The 20,023-nt window shown below is 48.6% G+C and overlaps 1 protein-coding gene and 1 pseudogene across 4 annotated transcripts; one reads left to right on the top strand and one right to left on the bottom strand.

Moving 5' to 3' along the window:
- Positions 1 to 319: 319 nt before the first annotated feature.
- Positions 320 to 697, bottom strand: LOC144511499 (thioredoxin pseudogene; annotated as a pseudogene).
- An 803-nt stretch (positions 698 to 1,500) lies between these two features.
- On the top strand, positions 1,501 to 14,636 carry LOC144511378 (SERTA domain-containing protein 2-like). 4 transcript variants are annotated; one of them, XM_078241675.1, is made up of 3 exons: positions 1,501 to 1,597; positions 4,720 to 4,888; positions 8,822 to 14,636. In XM_078241675.1, exon 3 carries the CDS (start codon positions 8,828 to 8,830, stop codon positions 9,659 to 9,661), a length of 834 nt encoding a protein of 277 aa, XP_078097801.1. In that variant the 5' UTR covers positions 1,501 to 1,597; positions 4,720 to 4,888; positions 8,822 to 8,827; the 3' UTR covers positions 9,662 to 14,636. The 4 variants fall into 4 exon arrangements, with proteins under 4 accessions (XP_078097801.1, XP_078097800.1, XP_078097803.1 ...); XM_078241674.1 differs by having other exon boundaries at positions 1,511 to 1,695; XM_078241677.1 differs by lacking the exon at positions 4,720 to 4,888 and having other exon boundaries at positions 1,525 to 1,597.
- Positions 14,637 to 20,023: the final 5,387 nt, after the last annotated feature.

Below are 20,023 nucleotides of genomic sequence, written 5' to 3'. Positions count from 1 at the left end.
GGAGCCCAGTGTCTAGGGAACCCAGTGTCTAGGGATCCCAGTGTCTTGGGAACCCAGTGGGTAGGGAATCCAGTGGGTAGGGAATCCAGTGGGTAGGGAATCCAGTATGTAAGGAGCCCAGTGTGTAGGGAATCCCAGTGAGCAGGGAATCCCAGTGTGTAGGGAACACAGTGTGTAGGGAACACAGTGTGTAGGGAATCCACTGTGTAGGGAATCCACTGTGTACTGAATCCAGTGGCTGAGGAATCCAGTGGCTGGGGAATCCAGTGAAGCCAATATAACCTGGTGACTACAATAAGGAGGCAGAGCCGGGGCAGGTTCAGGGGTTGGTGGGTTTTACTTTAGCCGAGCTTTGCGGGTCGTCTCCCTGCAGCTTCTGGATCATCCGCTCCAGGAGGCAGCGGTTGGGTCCCTTGAACTGGAAGATCTTGGCGCCGGCCTTGTAGAACTGGAAGGTGGGGAACCACTCGATGCGGCAGCGCTGCACCACGTCCTTGGCCACACTGATGTCCGCCTCGTAGAACCCCACGCCCGGGTAGCACTCGGCGAACTGGTCGAAGTAGAGCTGGATCATCTGGCAGAACTCGCACCAGTTGGCGGAGAAGAGGATGACCACTAGCTGGCGCTCGCTCACCTCCAGCGCTGCCTGGAACTCCGCCAGGTGCTTGATGCTGCCGACCACGCCCCCCATCGCCATCGCCCCGCCTACTGGAGGGGAGGGGGCGGGGCGGCGACCAGACCCCGCCCTCGACGACCCTGACCCCGCCCCACCCAGTGACGTCAGCCGACGGGGCACAGAGGGGAGCTGCCGCCGCGCCCATTGGTCAGCCCAACACGTCACTGCCCCTCGTCACCCAATCACCGCGCCCATTCATGGCGCTCCCGCCAATCACCGCAGGTCAAGCGCCATTGGCCAGCCCATTCCGCACGCTCCGCCAATCACCACTGCCGACTCCCCGCCATTGGCCAACCCTTCCACACGCTCCGCCAATTACCACTGCCGACTCCCCCCCCCCCCCCCCCCGGCCATTGGTCGGCCCCATTCATGTCGCTGGCACACTCTCCACCAATCATCGATGGCAATGCCCCAGGGGCCGGCCCGTGCACGCCCCCGCCGCGCCAATCACAATCGGCCTTGGCCGTATCTTAGCAACGGAGTTAAAATAAAATTTTAAAAAATAAGATGGCGTTGAAGGCCGAGGATTTGATCGCCAATACCCTACCCCGGCCCGGCCGATGGGAAAGTTGACGATAAATGACTGAACCTGGCGACCGTTTAATCGGTTGGTGTTTCAAACCCCCGAGTTTTTTTTTCCCGGCCCGCGCTGCCGATTGGCCGAGCCGGCCGTCAATCAGTCCTCTCCCCGCTGATGGACGGCCGCGTCAACCAATCGGCGACTTGGGATAGGACAGCCGCCCCTGCCATTGGACCGGAGGGTGGCGACCAATAAGCGGCTCGAGTGGGCGGGTGCTTCCGCTGGTTGGTTCGGCGGCGCTCGGCGGCCCCCGCGGGGGGAGGGGAGAGAGAGAGAGAGGAGGAAAACAACATGAAGAACTCGGCGGCTAGCGGACGGGTCATGATGGCGGCCGCGGGTCGGTGAGGAGGGAAAAAGCTTTCCGGGAGCCGGTGATGTTGGGGTGGCGGAAAATTAAAAAAAGAAACAAAACCAAATCGCTTCCAAGTTTACTCAGCAGGTAGTGAGTGCCCCCCTCCCCCCGCTTTCCCGGAGAGACTTTGTGATTTTTAATATATTATTATTCTTGATCCCCAATTTTTTTTTTGTTTTGCGGGCGCTCCGCTTTTCACCCGGGGTTTGGTGGAAAGGCCGGTTGGATGGCCAGCCTGAGGGGTCGGCGTCCCCGGGGGGGGGGGGGGGGGGTGTAGTTGCCGGGAGGGGGGTAAGGTAGAGGGGATGAGACCCGTACCTTCCTCTCCCCATGGCTTTTGGTGGAGGGGGGAGCGGTTGATAGAGGGGGTATTTCGCCTCTGCGCATGCGTGCGGTGCCGCGATGCCGTTCGGGGTTTGGAGTTTGGTTAATTTTTTTTGAGGCGGCCCTACTGCGCAGCCGCGGCCCACCGCGCAGCCGCACACCACCTGGTCGTTTGGGTTGAAGGTGGGGGTCGGGTGGTGTGGGATGGGGTGGGGGAGAGAGAGATGAGACTCCACCTCCCAGGATTCCCCGAGTCCGGTGGCCCCAGGCGGCGGAGTGCGCACGCGCGGTCGAAGGCGTGGCCTCCCAGGCTGGGAGGCAAGAGGTGGGCGGGGCTTCGCGGGCTGGGACGGGTCTGAAGGGGGAGGGAGGGCACATTACACACTGAGTCTGGAGGAGGGAGCCATCGCACACTGGGTCTGGAGGAGGGGGCCATCGCACACTGGGTCTGGAGGAGGGGGCCATCGCACACTGGGTCTGGAGGAGGGAGGGAATCGCACACTGGGTCTGGAGGAGGAGGCCAATGCACACTGGGTCTGGAGGAGGGGGCCATCGCACACTGGGTCTGGAGGAGGGGGCCATCGCACACTGGGTCTGGAGGAGGGGGCCATCGCACACTGGGTCTGGAGGAGGGGGCCATCGCACACTGGGCCTGGAGGAGGGGGCCATCACAGGTCATGGGGGAAGGTATTCAGAATGAAGTGGGACATTACAGGTTGAGGAGGAAGGGGTGTCATACTGTTTGGAGATTCGGGATAAGGTGAGGTTCTTCTAGTCCAGTTAGAGCTGGAGAGGACTGTCATTTTAATGTTAATTAAGATGTATGAGACACACAAACTTGCAAGAAGGCAAATGACCTGGAACTTGGGGCATTGTAGAGCTAGGTAGCACCATGAGTCCGAAACGTTGTGTGATTTCAAGAAGAAATTAGATATAGCTCTTGAGGCTAAAGGGATATGGGGGGTGGAACCAGGATATTGAATTTGATGGTTAGCTATCATCACAATGAATGGCAGAGCATGCTCGAAGGGCCAAATGGCCTACTCATTCATTTTCAGGAGGTCGCACGGTGGCACAGTGATTAACAATGCTGCCTCACAGCGCCAGGGACCTCGGTTCGATTCCCAGCTTGGGTCACTATCTGTGCGGAGTTTGCACGTTCTCCTTGTGTCTGCGTGGGGTTTCCTCCCACAGTCCAAAAACGTGCGGGTTAGGTGGATTGACCATGCTAAATTGCCCCCTGGTGTCGGGGGACTAGCTGGGGTAAATGCATGGGGGTAGGGGCTGGGTAAGATTGTGGTCGGTGCAGACTCGAATGGTCGCCCTTCTGCACTGTAGGATTCTATGATTAATGAAAGTCTCTATGTTCTGTACCTCCCAGTCTATTGAGGGAGATTTGCAGGAGGGTGTTCGAGTGTTTTGCATTGAATGGTTAAAAATGATGGGATTAGTCTTTAGTGTTACTCTGTTTGCAGTACCTCCTCTGATACATCAGAGGGGAGTTCAGTATCAACAGTGGTGTGTGCCTAAAGTCACATGCTGTGGCAGTTATGAGCTCCATATCCAAGGAAGGATGTACTTGCCTTGGCGGTGAGACAATGACGGGTCACTAGAGTTGTTCCTGAGATGAGGTTGTCCTGTGATGAGAGGCTACATTGGGCCTATATTCTCTGGGGCGACAAGTGATCTCCTGGATTCTGAAGGGGCTTGAGAGGACAGAGGTTCTTTCCCCTGGCTGGGGAGTGGGGAATATTTGGGCACAGTCTCGGTGAAAAGCAGCTGAACCTTGAAGAATGAGATGAGAAATTGTGTTGTGAATCCTGGCAGTTTTCTACCCTAGAGGGTTGTAGATGCTTCATCATTAAATATCTTTAAGGCTGGGATAGACAGATGTTTGGTCACCGGGGAATCAGTAGCTAAGGGAGCAGGCAGGAAAATAGAGTTCAGCGAGAGGGTAAGACATGATCATGTTGAAGCAGGCTCAAAGGGCTGTATCTCTCTCTTCATGGAAATAATAGAAACCCTACAGTGCAGAAGGAGGCCATTTGGCCCATCGAGTCTGCACCAACAACAATCCCACCCTGGGCCCTCTCCCCATGTATTTACCAATCCCCCCAACACATCCTACACATCCCGGGACACTAAGGGGCAATATAGCACGGCCAATCAACCCAACCCACACGTGTTTGGACTGTGGGAGGAAGCCGGAGCACCCGGAGGAAACCCACGCAGACATGGGGAGAATGTGCAGATTCCACACAGACAGTGACCCAAGCCGGGAATTGAACCCAGGTCCCTGGAGCTGTGAGGTAGCAGTGCTAACCACTGTGCCACCGTGCCGCTCTTATTTTTTATGTTCTTAATTCACAGGTTAGTTAGATAAAGATGGTTGGTTTCTTTCCTGCAGGAACAGGTGAGCCACTTGGGATATTATAGCAATCCAGAAACTGAAGGAAAATAGAAGCAAACCAAAAGAGAAATTGCTCGAGCTTTGACAAAGGGTCGTCTGGACTCGAAACGTCAGCTCTTTTCTCTCCTCACAGATGCTGCCGGACCTGCTGAGATTTTCCAGCATTTCTTCTCTTGGTTTCAGATTCCAGCATCCGCAGTAATTTGCTTTTATCCAGAAAATAAAAGCAAAATGCTGGAAATCTGAAATGAAAACAGAAAATGCTGGATAAACTCAGCAGATCTGTGGCGAGATACAGTTAATGTTTCGGGTCTAAACGATGCTTCTGCAGAAACTTCAGGTGCTCCTTTTACTGATAACCAGTTTTGTATTTCCAGATTTTTCCAGGCTGAATTCAAACTGCCACGATGGGATTTGAACTCAGCTCCTGTTCCTCGGGTTACTGGAACAGTCAACCCGTTGAGGGCAGATTGAGTGATTGATGATTGAGTCTGTTCCGGAGTGCTCTGGGCCACCAGTGGTGACCTGGTTCACTGATCAAACCTGGTGAGTAAAGCTGTCACTGGGAGCTGGGTAACCCCACTGGACTGAACAACCTGCAAATATGATCGCTCTGTGTTGGATAAGCAGCTGCTGTTCGCCAGTGCTGAAGCTGTGTGGTTTTAGCAGGTTAAACTCCAGTGCTTTTTCCAGGCTGTGCTCTGGCAGTTCCTCTGGATGGGATCGGGATCGTGCACGTCGCATAGGGAAACCAAATTCTGGGTTTCTCCAATATGGTGAAGATCTCTGCGTGTTAAACCCCTGGCCGTTCTGGTGCCATTCCTACCTTTCGGTGCTAAGTTAACAGATCTCATCAGCAGGAAATCCACTTTGAGGGGCTAGCAGTGACCAAGAGGGGAGTGGCAGTAACAGTGACCAAGGGCATGGCTCCGGATTCCTCACCAGTACCCAGAGAGCGGTAAAAGTACAGAATTCACTACCACAGAAAGTAGTTTAAAGTTAATTTATTAGTGTCACAAGTAGGCTTACATTAACACTGCAATGAAGTTACTGTGAAAATTCCCTAGTGGCCACACTCTAGTGCCTGTTCGGGTACGCCAAGGGAGAATTTAGCACGGTCGATGCACCTAGCTAGTACATCTTTCAGACTGTGGGAGGAAACCGGAGCACCCGGAGGAAACCCACGCAGACACGGGGAGAACATGCAGACTCCGCACAGACAGTGACCCAAGACGGAAATTGCACCCGGGTCCCTGGCGCTGTGAGGCAGCAGTGCTAACCACTGTGCCACCATGCGGCCAAAACATTGTGTGATTTCAAGAAGAAATTAGAAATAGACTGTCAGTGTGGAGTTTGCACATTCGCCCCGTGTCTGCGTGGGTTTCCTCCCGGTGCTCTGGTTTCCTCCCACAGTCCAAATATGTGCAGGTTAGGTTGATTGGCCGGGCTAAATTGCCTGTTAATGTCCAGGGAATTAGAAGGGTAAATATATGGGGTTATGGGGATAGAACCTGGATGGAATTGTCGGTGCAGGCTCGATGGGCCAAATGGCCTCCTTCTGCGCCGTAGATTCTACGATATGGCTTTTGGGGCTAAGGGGATCAAGGGATAAGGGGGGGAATCAGGATATTGAATTTGATGATCAAAATGAATGGCGGAGCAGGCTCAAAGGGCCGAATGGTCTACTCCTGCTACTATTGGTGGAAGTACGCATGATTGGAGAGGGCACATTCGCGCTTAACCATTGTGTAGCCATTGCAGCTGTCAGTTAATGCATTGTACAGAAGAATGTGGGCTTTTATATAAGGAAAGTGAAGAGTCAAAACTGGCCCGGTCAGTGTACGTAAAAACAGGGGGAATTAGTGTCCTACCCTCTTCCCCCTCAACAGGGGTTTAATATCCTTGGAAGGCTCCCCCCAGTCCATTTTGAGCTTTGTGTTGTTACAAGATCAACATTACATTTGTTATCAGGTGTATCTAACATGACCTTTGCTCCTTTGGTAATAGTTGTTGAAGGGAGGGGAGAGAGATGAGTGTTCAGACTCCTGGGCTCCTTTGCACAGTAAGAAGTCTCACAACACCAGGTTAAAGTCCAAAGGTTAAAGTCCAGGGTTGGACTTTAAGCTGGTGTTGTGAGACTTCTTACTGTGCTTACCCCAGTCCAACGCCGGCACCTCCACATCATGAGTCCTTTGCACAGCCATTGTTGTGTTTCAGTTCCTTGTTGCTTACAGAGAGGTCTAACCTCGTCAAGGCTTTAGGATGACTGAAAAATGCCCCAAGTTCTATTTTTGGATTAGTTATTGTGAACAGAAGCTGCACAGAATAAAAGCGAAATATTGCGGAGGCTAGAAGTCTGAAATAAAAAGAGAAAATGCTGCGATGTAGACAAATATGAGTTTTTTATGTAAGGGAGAGTGCCAGTAAAGAATCAAAACTGACCCAGTCAGTAAACGCTATTGGTGTATCTGAAAATAGGGGGAAAGCTTTGAATTAAATGTCCCACCCTCTTATTTTTTTCCCCTCAGCATTTCCTGAATAGACAGTTATTCACTTCTGGTGAGTGGTATGTTGGCCAGGACATTGGCAAAACTCCTGTCTTCTCTTCCAGTATCGCCTTAGTGTCTTTCTTTCTCAATTTCATAGAACCTTGACAGTGCAGAAGGAGGCCATTCAGCCCATCGAGCTGGCATTGACACCATCCCCGCCCAGGCCCTAACCCCGTAACACCGTGCATTTGCCCTGTTAGTCCCCCTGACACTAAGGGGCAATTTAGCACGGCCAATCCACCTAACCTACACATCTTTTGGGCCGTGGGAGGAAACCGGAGCACCCGGAGGAAACCCACGCAGACATGGGGAGAATGTGCAAACTCGGCACAGACTCACCCGAGGCTGGAATTGAACCGGCGCTGTGGGGCAGTGTGCTAACCATTGTGCCACATTCCTTTTGCACCCTTGGTATATCAAAAATCCTCATCCAACTCCTGACATAAGCCCACAGCAAGTTTTGACAGGGTATTTGACCTTGCCTGGATCACAACTGAGTCGGACAATGTCCCTTACCTGATTATATCTGTATTTTTCCAGCCCAGGCTAATTGGTAAAAGAAGTGAAGTAGTGAGAGGAAAGGTTGATTCATCGCAAGTGCGTTGCCAGAAAGGGAATTCAGTGGTTACTTTCGAGACGGAATTAAATACGTGCTGAAAAAGGGTCAATTTGGGGATCAGAGTGGGATTGGATAACTCTTTCAAAGAACTGACTCTGGTATGATCAGCTGAACGCTGTCCTCTGTACAATTCTAGACTTTTAGAGATCGACCAGGAGCAGGAACCAAGGCTGATTAATCCTCATCTTCCCGAGCCCAAGAAAGGTGTGCTGATGGGTGTTGATGAAGGATGGTCAGATATAAATTAGGCATGGACAGTGACGAAGGTTATCTAGGATGGCAACGATATCTTGATCAATTGGGCCAGTGGGCCGGCGAATGGTAGATGGGAGTTTAATTTAGACGAATGCGAGGTGATGCATTTTGGTAGATTGAACCAGGGCAGGACTTACTCAGTTAATGGTAGGACGTTGGGGAGAGTTACAGAACAAAGAAATCTAGGGGTACAGGTTCATAGCTCCTTGAAAGTGGAGTCACAAGTGGACAGAGTGGTGAAGAAGGCATTCGGCATGCTTGGTTTCATCGGTCAGAACATTGAATACAGGAATTGGGACGTCCTGTTGAAGTTGTACAAGACATTAGTAAGGCCAAACTTGGAATACTGTGTACAGTTCTGGTCACCCTATTATAGAAAGGATATTATTAAACTAGAAAGAGTGCAGAAAAGATTTACTAGGATGCTACTTGATGGATTGAGTTATAAGGAGAGGCTGGATAGACTGGGACTTTTTTCCCTGGAGCGTAGAAGGCTGAGGGGTGATCTTATAGAGGTCTATAAAATAATGAGGGGCATAGACAAGGTAGATAGTCAATATCTTTTCCCAAAGGTAGGAGAGTCTAAAACTAGAGGGCATAGGTTTAAGGTGAGAGGGGAGAGATACAAAAGTGTCCAGAGGGGCAATTTTTTCACAGAGGGTGGTGAGTGTCTGGAACAAGCTGCCAGAGGTAGTAGTAGAGGTGGGTACAATTTTGTCTTTTAAAAAGTATTTAGATAGTTACATGGGTAAAATGGGTATAGAGGGATATGGGCCAAATGCGGGCAATTGGGACTAGCTTAGGGGTTTAAAAAAAGGGCGGCATGGACAAGTTGGACCGAAGGGCCTGTTTCCATGCTGTAAACCTCTATGACTCTAAGAGACAGAATTGGCTGTTTTGTAATATAACTTCTATGTAATTAACAACTCTTCTTTTGCCGTCCTAGGTAGGTTAGTATTGGCACAGATTGAGAGTTGTGCCTGTTGCCTTCTGCATGTTGGGCTTTGCACCAACTGTCTTGCGGCCCATGCTAACAGTTCTCCTTTACCTTGGCAGGTCTCAATGGTTGGGAAAGGTGTGAAGCGGAAACGCCATGCTGATGGGGGTCTGGATTCCTGTCAGAACCTCGCCGACTGTCCGCAGTCCTATAGCCTCAAGCGGCAGCTAGTGCTCAACACCTCACTGAATAAGATGCAGAGTGGGCGGACACTGCCGGAGCTCAGCCTCCGGCGCACCGTGCTGATTGCCAACACCCTGCGGCAGATCCAGGAGGAGATTCGGCTGGAGAGCAGCCAGCTGGCATCTGCCTTGGCCTTGGACGCCGGGTGTGCAGAATTGGGCAGCCAGCGAGAGCCCCCGCCCTCGCGGCTGACCACTGAGGGCCACCCGGCTGGATTTGGCGATGGCCTGGAGGACTACATGTCCACCGCCTCCGACGAGGACTTCTCTCTCTCCTCCGCCATTAACTCCATCCTCCGGGACCTTGACATTGTTATCGACGGGAGCCCTTCGCAACCACCCCCACAGGAGACTCTGGACTCGCCAGAGGCGATGGACACGACAGCAGAAGATGGTGACAAAGAGGACGTCCATCCCCTGGAGCCTCCTCGGCCTTTGGAGTCTGTGTTTGGCAGCTTTGAGATCATGAGCTCCAGTTACCTCGTAGGCGTGACCCTGGATGACCTTTTCCTTGACATTGACACCTCTGTATGCGACTGTGACGCAGCTGCGGTGGGGCCAGCTCCCAGTGGCCGGGTGGCGCCCCCCGGCGCGGCTGATGACCTGGCCAAGACCTACCCCTCATGCAATTCCTCCTCTTCGCTGGGAGCCAATCCAAGCTTAAGGACTGACCTGAACGACCTGGATCACATCATGGAGATCCTGGTCAGCTCGTGAGGAACTACCTCACTGTGACAGGCTACTGACTGACTTCCACAAGCCAAAGACAACCCCCACCTCCCCCCACCCTCCCCCCTCACTATTCGAGGGACGTGAGGCGGGCACAGCTCCCGTTGCTCATTTTTTTACTCAGGGCTCCAAATCAACATGGGGCAACATTTCAGATCAGTGTATGCGATTTGGGGAGTTAGGGGCTGTAAATAGATGTAATTTTTATCAATAGGTTTGGGCCCTGCCAACATCATTGAACAAATATGTCCCGGGCAGCTTCATAGGGCCCTATGAGAAATAGATCAAAGTTACTCCATATTGTATCCTAGAAATAAGGTTGGACATTTTTTTGTTTCATTAATCATTGCGCTGGAAGTTTGTGGGTGTGTGTTTTCTGTGACCTTTGCTTTTATTTGTCCACAAGCTGGATTTGAAGTTTTTTTTAAAAATTGAGATTATTACAAGGGAAGAGTTGTCCTATTTTTTTGAGCCTACCTCTTTTGAATGTGAAGTGACGAAATGTGATGTTAGACGCCGGGGAACTGGAATAAAGCTGCTACTGGAATGAAACCACAGCCAGCAATGCCACTCGCCAGTCACAGGGGAGGCGGCTCAGGAAGGCCTTGCCTTCTGAAGTGGATGTGGTTTCAAAGCCAAAGGCTTTATATCAATGTTTGCCAGGTGAATGTGAAACTGGGGGAGTTTTTAAACTCTTCAGTTTTCGAGGGGGGGGGCCAGGCTCCAGGTATCTTGCTGTGCTGTTGTTTCAAGACTCGACACAGCGGTCGTCCAGCTTTTGAGACCATTTTCCTGCTTAACCTCTCCCCACCCATGCTCCAAACTTGCACTGTGGACTTTGTACCTGCTAAGGGACGTAGAACGTTTGTTGTATTGAATCCCTGCCCCACAGTCATCCCGCTGCTGTGGTGCTAAGCAGTCCTATGCCTTAATGCTCTTCCATGCAGTGGGAATCTGGTCTGGCTGCCAACCCTTCTACCCACAAGCCTCCCGGATATTCCTTTCCGAATGGAGTCGGCTGTGTATATTGCCTTTTCTGGACTCGAAACATGCCGTCTGCCACTGGTGCGGAGGATAACGGCTGAAGGTGGACTGTTTGAAGACCCTTGGTATTTGACTGAAACTTAAAAGCCTTTATCCAGCTAACTAGCCATTTCCAGTGGGTACAGTGCAGTGATGCTGAAGTGACTCTGCACTGATCCTTAGTCGCTTTTTGTGTTTTTCTTTGCCCCAGAATGTTGACATATTTCTACCTGCAGAATATAAGGTGTAAGATCTGAATATCACAGGATGGAAGATCTTTTGATTTCCCCCCCCAAATTTTGACACTGTGGGGGTGCTGTACCATTCAGTATTGTTTAATAATATTTAAAAGTGTCATAGGTAGATATTAAGAACATGGATACTGCTATGTAAGGTTGAGGTCCCTTTTCAGTTTTATAAATGAAGATAGGTTAAATAGCCATATTAAACTGATTGGTGTTTCATAACCGCACTATAGGCACAGTTAAATATTTTTAATCTTTGTTTCATGATGGCACATTGCATGAAGCAGAGTTTTACGGTAATCTATGAGTTGAATTTTTGTACTGTGTATATAAGCCACTTAATTTGTTGGGTTTATTTTGAGAAGAGTCTGAATCCCTGTGTAGGATTCAGATTAAATATAATGAGGGGAGGAGGATCACCTTTTTGAGCCGTTATCTGTTTCACAAGGCACAGATTTTTAAAATGATGCTGTTGTTCAGCTCCCAACACAGCGGTTCACCTGGTTTACTTCCCTGAAGGACTTGGTTTGAAATTAAATGGTGGAGGGGGCGGGGGTTGTCCAGTGACTATCCTTTTACATCTTCTGTAATGAATTTTGCATGGCAGCAATCACAAATTGTGAAGCAACGCGAGTGCTTTAACACTAGGCGAGAGGAAAGCTGCCTCTCGCGTCACTGGTGACCCCAACAGTGAGAGTGTGTGCCCTCTCTCTTCTCCCCCCCCGCCCCTCCAAATCACGCGGTTGGGTTGCTGGACTGGTGGGTGCACACCAGTGATTCTAGTTAGTGGCTTCACCACGTTGGAAGTGTTCACTGAATCATTCTTCCAGCAGCTGTGCTGCCTTCTTTACCCGCTCTGTTCTGATCCCTGCTGAGTTTTACCTTCCATACGTTCGGGCAGTGCAGTGTTGATTATCATGTTTTTTTGGGAGGGTAGAACAACGAGGTGCGTGCTTCTTACTTTTATTTATTCTGTCACTTTATATTGTATTGGTTTTGCACCTGTTATCCAAGGACACAGATAACATGATTTCTAATTAAACCTCTCCCCCTGCACCACCACAGTCTTCTGTTCTGCATAGTGAAGTCTCATATGATGTTTCGTGGCCTGAATCTTGAAACTTATTTTAAGCCATGCTTTGATTGTATAACTTTTTTTTTCTTTTCTACTCCACTTGCCAGTGAATGTTTTTTTAAAAAAAATCTTCGGCACAAGGCTCATTTGTACACATGATGCTCCCTCCTACTGTTAACAGGCTTTGGAATAATTTTAGACAAATTAAGTTTATAATGTCGGCGACTCTGAACATGTAACCCTGGAGTGTATCAGAAATTTGGTGTCTTTCTGTCTGTCTCACCTATGTTTAGTTTCCTTTTTAATTGGCCGCTCGTGACACGACCTGCAGTTCAGTGTTCGAGTGGGACTGTTTATCAAATGTTTGAGAGATCCTGACATCGTAAAATCTTGGTGCCCAGTTTAGCTTCCCTGATAGCTGCTTTCACACATGTCGGAGGAACTGCACACTTTATGCCTGTCTGCAAAGCTCACTTTGTTCTATGCAAGTTTTAAGCTTCTTAGCACTGAAAGGATGATTTTTAAAATGTTTTGCTTGAAGATGTTTAATCATGGACAGTGTGTTTGGGGTGGGTATACGCTTTCACACCCCCCCCCCCCCCCCCCCCAAACCATGCTTCGGTTTGACTATTTAAGAAACAAAACTGTCAGAAATGTTTAAAAATGTTCACCTTTAGTTTTCATGGGTGCGTTGCAGAGTGCACTGCAGGGCTCTCCAGCAAGAGCCACTGTAAAGGTAGGGACTGCCCTGCACATCTTTTTTTAAAAATCTGGTCTTGAAGTGGGAATTCAACCAGTAACTGTGGAAGTTGTGGTGTTGGAAGGAGTCTGCTGTTAATGGGTAACCTTAGAATTATCACTAATGACTGGTTTAATGATTTGGGGTTTGGCAATGCTGAGTGTCGGTGCAGGCCAGCAAGCATGGAAGAGTGCTTCCTTTTTTCTTTCCCTGTCTAGGTTGCACAACCTGATCCAACACGCAGCCCTTAATTATCCCCGTGCCAAGGCAGCTGTAGTCCACAGTGTTTTGGAATGGGCTTTCCTGCTGTGTAATTCTGATCAGTCACTCTAGGAGCTGGGAGAAGGGGGACGTGCTGTACCAGTCTCACCATTCGCTCAACGCCAGAAGCCCAAAGTTTGCGGTTTTTTTAAAGTCCGGCTGTGGAAGCGCTCAGCAGGTCTGTCAGCAACTGAAAGAGATGGCTCTTTTGGGTGGGAGTTAATCGATCTCTCTTTCCCAAGCTGACCGACCAGTTGGGTGTTTTCACGTTCCTTGTTTGGGTGGTAAAAGCTAAGTCAGGACTATCCAGACTTTCTGGAATTCAAATGGGGAACTCAACAATTGTCCTTTCATTGCAATATAAGGGCCACAAGTTTTAGAATTCTTAAAGCTAACTTACTGTGCGATGGTGACAGTTAAAAGCCTGTTTTGATTATGTCAGTTCTATATTGGAGAGAGCAGGTAGTTCAGACAAGTCTTGTGTGTTATGTGTGTGTGTGTGTATATATATATATATATATACATATATATATATTGAAAAAAAGACTATCTCGTTAAGGGAGAATTGTGAATTTTATTTAATGTTAATAGTTATATATTTATGGAAATGTTTAACACAGGAAGTTTTGCTTCAATGCAGTAAGTCTTCTAGAGTGAATTTACACATCCTACCTGTAAACAGTTCCACATGAACCCAGCACAGCTGTTAAACACGGACCTCTAGGGAAAAGCAGTGGACTTGAGAGGTTTTTAATCTGGTCGCAGTTCCTCCTGTCTGAGAGGCACTAAAGTGTGGTTGCACAGGGCCCAACCGCCCTCTACACTCTTCCTGCATGACCCCAGCCTGTTTAGATAGGGATTGGTGTATCTCGTTGATCCCTGTGTGCACCTCCTGTCCCCACACATGCACTTTTCAATAAAGATTGCTGAACCGTTCTAGAATGGGAACTCTTAACTTCTCTGCTATAAAAGCCTCAAATACCAAGGTTCCTGCCACTCTGAGGGGAACTCTAGTAACTCCCCTGTCTTGATTAAACCTGTTCTTGGGCAGGGCAGCACGGCGGCCCGGTGGTTAGCACTGCTGCCTCACAGCGCCAGGGACCTGGGTTCGATTCCCGGCTTGGGTCACTGTCTGTGCGGGGTCTGCATATTCTCCCTGTGTCTGCGTGGGTTTCCTCCGGGTTCTCCGGTTTCCTCCCACAGTCCAAAGATGTGCAGATTAGGTTTATTTGGCCATACTAAATTCTCCCTCAGTGTACCCGAACAGGCGCCGGAGTGTGGCGACTAGGATTTTCACAGTAACTTCATTGCCGTGTGAATGTAAGCCTACTTGTGACTAATAAATAAACTTTAATTCAACTGGTTAACCAGTATCTCCAGCTCCAAAGTCTGCTGTTGAGTGTATCCGAAATTGGGGTGAGGATAGTAAAAGGAGCAGTGACTTTGGATGCACAAGGTCCTTGTTATTTGAGCTGCTAATGCAGGGCCTGGTTGGTGGCGGCAGGTGTGCTGTGGTTTAGTGTGACATGCAGACTGTGGTGCTGCTGAAATGTCTATGCAATTACTGTCCAATGAAAATGCAGGTATTTACATTTTCTTAAAATAAAATTTTAAAAATTACATGAACAATGTCTGTCTGTAGTTTTATTTCCCTGTTTAAGACCTTTCATCCCTATTTTTGCTTACAACAATGGGTACAATTCAGCCTCAAATAGCACCAAATAAACCTGTTGCATTTTAACCTGGTGTCGTGAGACTTCTTACTGTAAGGGTGGCACAGTGGTTAGCACTGCTGCCTCACAGCACCAGGGACCTGGGTTCAATTCCGGCCTCAGGTCACTGTCTGTGCGGAGTCTGCACGTTCTCCCCGTGTCTGCGTGGGTTTCCTCCGGGTGCTCTGGTTTCCTCCCACATTCTAAAAGACGTGCTGGTTAGGGTGCATTGGCCGGGCTAAATTCTTCCTCAGTGTACCCGAACAGGCGCCGGAGTGAGGCGACTAGGGGATTTTCACAGTAACTTAATTGCAGTGTTAATGTAAGATACTTGTGACTAATAAATGAACTTAATTTTGTCAACCTCTGATTTGAATATACTCATGATGTGGAGATGCCGGCGTTGGATTGGGGTAAACACAGTAAGAAGTCTCATAACACCAGGTTAAAGTCCAACAGGTTTATTTGGTAGCAAAAGCCACAAGCTTTCGGAGCGCTGCCCCTTCAACAGATGAGTGGGAGTTCTGTTCACAAACAGGGCATATAAAGACACACACTCAATTTACAAAATAATGGTTGGAATGCGAGTCTTTACAGGTAATCAAGTCTCAAAGGTACAGACAATGTGAGTGGAGAGAGCATTAAGCACAGGTTAAAGAGATGTGTATTGTCTCCAGACAGGACAGTTAGATTTTGCAAGTCGTGGGGGTTACAGATAGTGTGACATGAACCCAAGATCCCGGTTGAGGCCGTCCTCGTGTGCTAAACCCGGCCATCAGTCTCTGCTCAGCGACTCTGCGCCATCGTGTGTCGTGAAGGCCGCCTTGGAGAACGCCCACCCGAAGATCAGAGGCCGAATGCCCATGACCGCTGAAGTGTTCCCCAACAGGAAGAGAACAGTCTTGCCTGGTTACTGTCCTGTCTGGAGACAATACACATCTCTTTAACCTGTGCTTAACGCTCTCTCCCCTCACATTGTCCATACCTTTAAGACTTGATTACCTGTAAAGACTCGTATTCCAATCATTATTTTGTAAATTGAGTTTGTGTCTATATGCCCTGTTTGTGAACAGAACTCCCACTCACCTGACGAAGGGGCAGCGCTCTGAAAGCTAGTGGCTTTTGCTACCGAATAAACCTGTTGGACTTTAACCTGGTGTTGTTAGACTTCTTGAATATACTCAACAACTATGTAGCTGTCCACAATTTTAGCTGGCACAGTGGTTAGCATTGCTGCCTCACAGCTCCAGGGGACGGACCCAGGTTCAATTCTGGCCTCGGGTCACTGTCTGTGTGGAGTCTGCACGTTCTCCCCGTGTCTGCGTGGGTTTCCTCCGGGTTTTCCGGTTTCCTCCCACAGTCCAAAGACGTGCAGGTTGGTTGATTGGCCATGCTAAATTGACCCTAGTGTCAGGGGATTAGCAGGGTAAATAAGTGGGGTTACGGAAATAGGGCCTGAGTGGTATTGTGGTCGATGCAGACTCGATGGGCCGAATGGCCTACTCCTGCACTGTAGGGTTTCTATGATTCTATGTATGAAGGTTAAACGTACTTAAGTAATGTTTGCCTTTGAAGAGTGAGATATAGTGGACACCATTGGCTTAATGAGGAGAAATATTCCCCATGATTCCCATTCAAAACATAATCTTTCTAACCATCAAATTCTAGAATTATCTGGAAAACCGATCATGTCATTGGAGGGTCAATTTCTCAACTGTTGCAGAACAATTATTTTGCAGGGGTGGCATAATGACACAGTGGTTAGCACTGCTGCCTTAGCGCCAGGGAACCGAGTTCGATTCCCGGCTTGGGTCGCTGTCTGTGTGGAGTTTGCACATTCTCCCCACGTCTGCGTGGATTTCCTCCGGGTGCTCCGGTTTCCTCCCACAGTCCAAAGATGTGTTGTTTAGGTGAATTGGTCATGCTAAATTCTTGCTCAGTGTACCCGAACAGGTGCCGGCCTGTGGCGACGAGGGGATTTTCACAGTAACTTCATTGCAGTGTTAATGTTAAGCCTACTTGTGACTAATAAATAAACTTTAAATTAATGTTCAAGGATGTGACAGGTTGGATATATCGATAAGATGATCCCCTGGCTAGTGAGTCTAAATGTGGAGATGCCGGCGTTGGACTGGGGTAAGCACAGTAAGAAGTCTCACAACACCAGGTTAAAGTCCAACAGGTTTATTTGGTAGCAAATACCATAAGCTTTTGGAGCACAGCTCCTTCGTCAGATGGGGTGGAAATCTGTTCTCCAACAGTGCACAGACACAGAAATCAAGTTACAGAATAATTAGAATGCAAATCTCTACAGCCAGCCAGGTCTTAAAGGTACAGATAATGTGGGTTGAGGGAGTTAGGAGACAATACACATCTCTTTAACCTGTGTTGAATGCTCCCTCCACCCACATTATCTGTACCTTTAAGACCTGGCTGGCTATAGAGATTTGCATTCTAATTAGTATTCTGTAACTTGATTTCTGTGTCTGTGCACTGTTGGAGAACAGATATCCACCCCATCTGACGAAGGAGCTGTGCTCCGAAAGCTTATGGTATTTGCTACCAAATAAACCTGTTGGACTTTAACCTGGTGTTGTGAGACTTCTTACTAGTGAGTCTAAAACCAGGGAACATAATCTTGGGATAAGGGGTAGGCCATTTAAGACTGATATAAAGAATTTCTTCACTCAAGGGTGGATAATCTTTGGAATTTTCTATTCCAGAGGGCTGTGGGAGTTCAATCATTTGAGCATGTTCAAGACAGAAATTGATGGATTTCTGGAGATGAATAACATAAAGGAGATAGTGTGGGGAAAGTGCACAGTTGTTAGACTGCTGCCTCTCAGGTCCAGGGATCCAGGTTCAAATCCGGTCCTGGATGACTGTATGGAGTTTGCTCGTTCTCCCCCTGTCTCTGTGGGTTTCCTACAGGTGCTCTAGTTTCCTCCCACAGTCCAAAGATGTGCAAGTTAGGTGGATTGGCCAATGCTAACTCGCCCCTTAGTGTCCCAAGATATGTAGGTTAGATGGATTAGCCATGGGAAATGGGATAGTGTGGGGAGAGGGCCTGGTAAAAAAAAAAACTCTTACCAGAGAGTCGGTGCAGTCTTGATGGGCCGAATGGCCTCTTCTGCACTATAGGGATTCTATGAGTGGCTGTGATCTAATTGAATTGTGGGGCAGGCTTGATGGGCTGAATGGCTTCCTCCTGTTACTTTGCTCAAAGCAGTGTGCAGCTGCATACTAAATGTTGAACTCTGCATCTTCTGAGTGCCTGGAGAAGGTTTGGACAAGCGATTTGTACATGAACCGTTCCATGTAGCGAAGGGGAATGTCTGGTACGTGATAGAGAAGGCTGTGCAAGATTTTTGTCCTAACATCTTTATTTGTGACGTAGGGTATATCATTCTGAAGCGTGCATCTCTGTACAAGTGAATGGTAGCATTATAGCAATCATGGGATCATACAGTGCAGAAGAGGCCCTTCGGCCCATTGAGTCTGCACTGACACATTAGAAACACCTGAACTCCCACCTAATCCCATCTGTCAGCAATAGAATCAAATCAATGGCCCTTTATCATAGAATTCTATAGTGCAGAAGGAGGCCATTCGGCCCATCGAGTCTGCACTGACCACAATCCCACCCAGGCCCCATCCCCATAACCCCATGCATTTACTCTAACTAATCCCCCTGACACTAAGGGGCAATTTAGCATAGCCAATCCACCTAACCCGCACATCTGTGGACTGTGGGAGGAAACCGGAGCACCCGGAGGAAACCCACACGGACACGGGGAGAATGTGCAAACTCCGCACAGACAGCGACCCAAGCCGGGAATCAAACCTGCGTCCCTGGTGCTGTGGGGGCAGTAGTGCTAGTCACTCTGCCACCATGCTGCCTTCTTTGAACTTGTCTCATAGACAAACCAGATAAGGTGACGTTTTCACAGAAGCTTTCAGTTTCAGGAATCCATGGAAAAACAGTTACTTTCATCAATCTTATGCCAAAGCTAGTGTGAGATTAGAAATCCACTGGACAGAAAGCCTACGCTGCCCCTGGTCTGAGGTGCAGCAACCGATGAATTTGAATGTTAAGAGACTAAAGAGATCATGTGAAATTCTAGTAAGGCCTTGAATGGCAAGTGCCATTCAGACCCATTCACTGCATGGGGTATATTTCTAAAGGGGGTGTAGGAGCAGAGGGAGCTGGGTGTATGTGTGCATAGATCATTGAAGGTGGCAGGACAGGTGGACAGAACAGTTAATAAAACATAGAGTATTCTGGGTTTATCGATAGGGACATAAGAGTACAAGTGGTATAGAGGGATGCGGGCAATTGGAACTAACTTAGGCGTTTTAAAAAAAAGGGCAGCATGGACAAGTTGGGCCGAAGGGCCTGTTTCCATGCTGTAAACCTCTATGACTATCTATGACTCTAAGAGCAAGGAGATTTTGCTAAACACTAGTTAGATCTCAGCTGGAATATTAGTGCCATTATTCTGGGCGACACACTATAGGAAGGATGTGAACGCATTGACAGAGTGCAGAAGAGGTTTACAAGAATGGTTCCAGGGACGAGAAACTTCAGTTATGAGGAGAGGTTGGGACTGTTTCCCTTGCAGAGAAGATGGCCAAGAGGATATTTGATCGAGATGTTCAAAATCATGAGGGGGCTGGACAGAGTAGACAGGGAGAAACTGTTCCTGCTCGGAAAAGGATCGGGAACGAGAGGGACATGGACTTAAAGTGAATTGCAAAAGAAGCAAATGTGATGTGAGGGGAAAAAAAGCCTTTTCACACAGCGAGTGGTTGGGGGTCTGGAATGCGCTGCCTGGAAGGTGGAGGCAAGTTCAGTCGAGGCAATCAAGAGGGTGTTAGATTATATTTGAATAGAAACCATGTGCAGGTGTACGTGGAAAAGACAGGCAAATGGTACTAAGTCATAATGCTCGTTTGGAGAGCTGGTGTAGACATGATGGGCCGAACAGCCTCCTGTGCCCTAATGATTCTGTGATCTGAATGTTGCTCAAAGATCAAGGTCCAACTAGTTCACCTTCTGGAGTCACATGATACACCAGTAATTGAGTTGTTGACCAATCACAGCAATCAGTTCTCATCAACTATCTCCAATAAGTCCAGACATGTCACAAGATAACGGCCAGTGGTGGATCATAGGCCCAAAGATACCTGCTGCTGATTGTAAACATTGCTCTAAGGCACATACCAATCTGACTTGGTCAAATATCTGCTGTTCCTCCTGGATTAGCATTCTAAAATTCCCTACCGATTTGCCAT

The sequence above is a fragment of the Mustelus asterias genome, chromosome 24 (assembly GCF_964213995.1).
Source record: "Mustelus asterias chromosome 24, sMusAst1.hap1.1, whole genome shotgun sequence".
NCBI classification, from domain to species: domain Eukaryota; kingdom Metazoa; phylum Chordata; class Chondrichthyes; order Carcharhiniformes; family Triakidae; genus Mustelus; species Mustelus asterias.
Note: the sequence above shows the minus strand (reverse complement) of the source record. Positions and strands in the feature narration are given on the sequence as shown.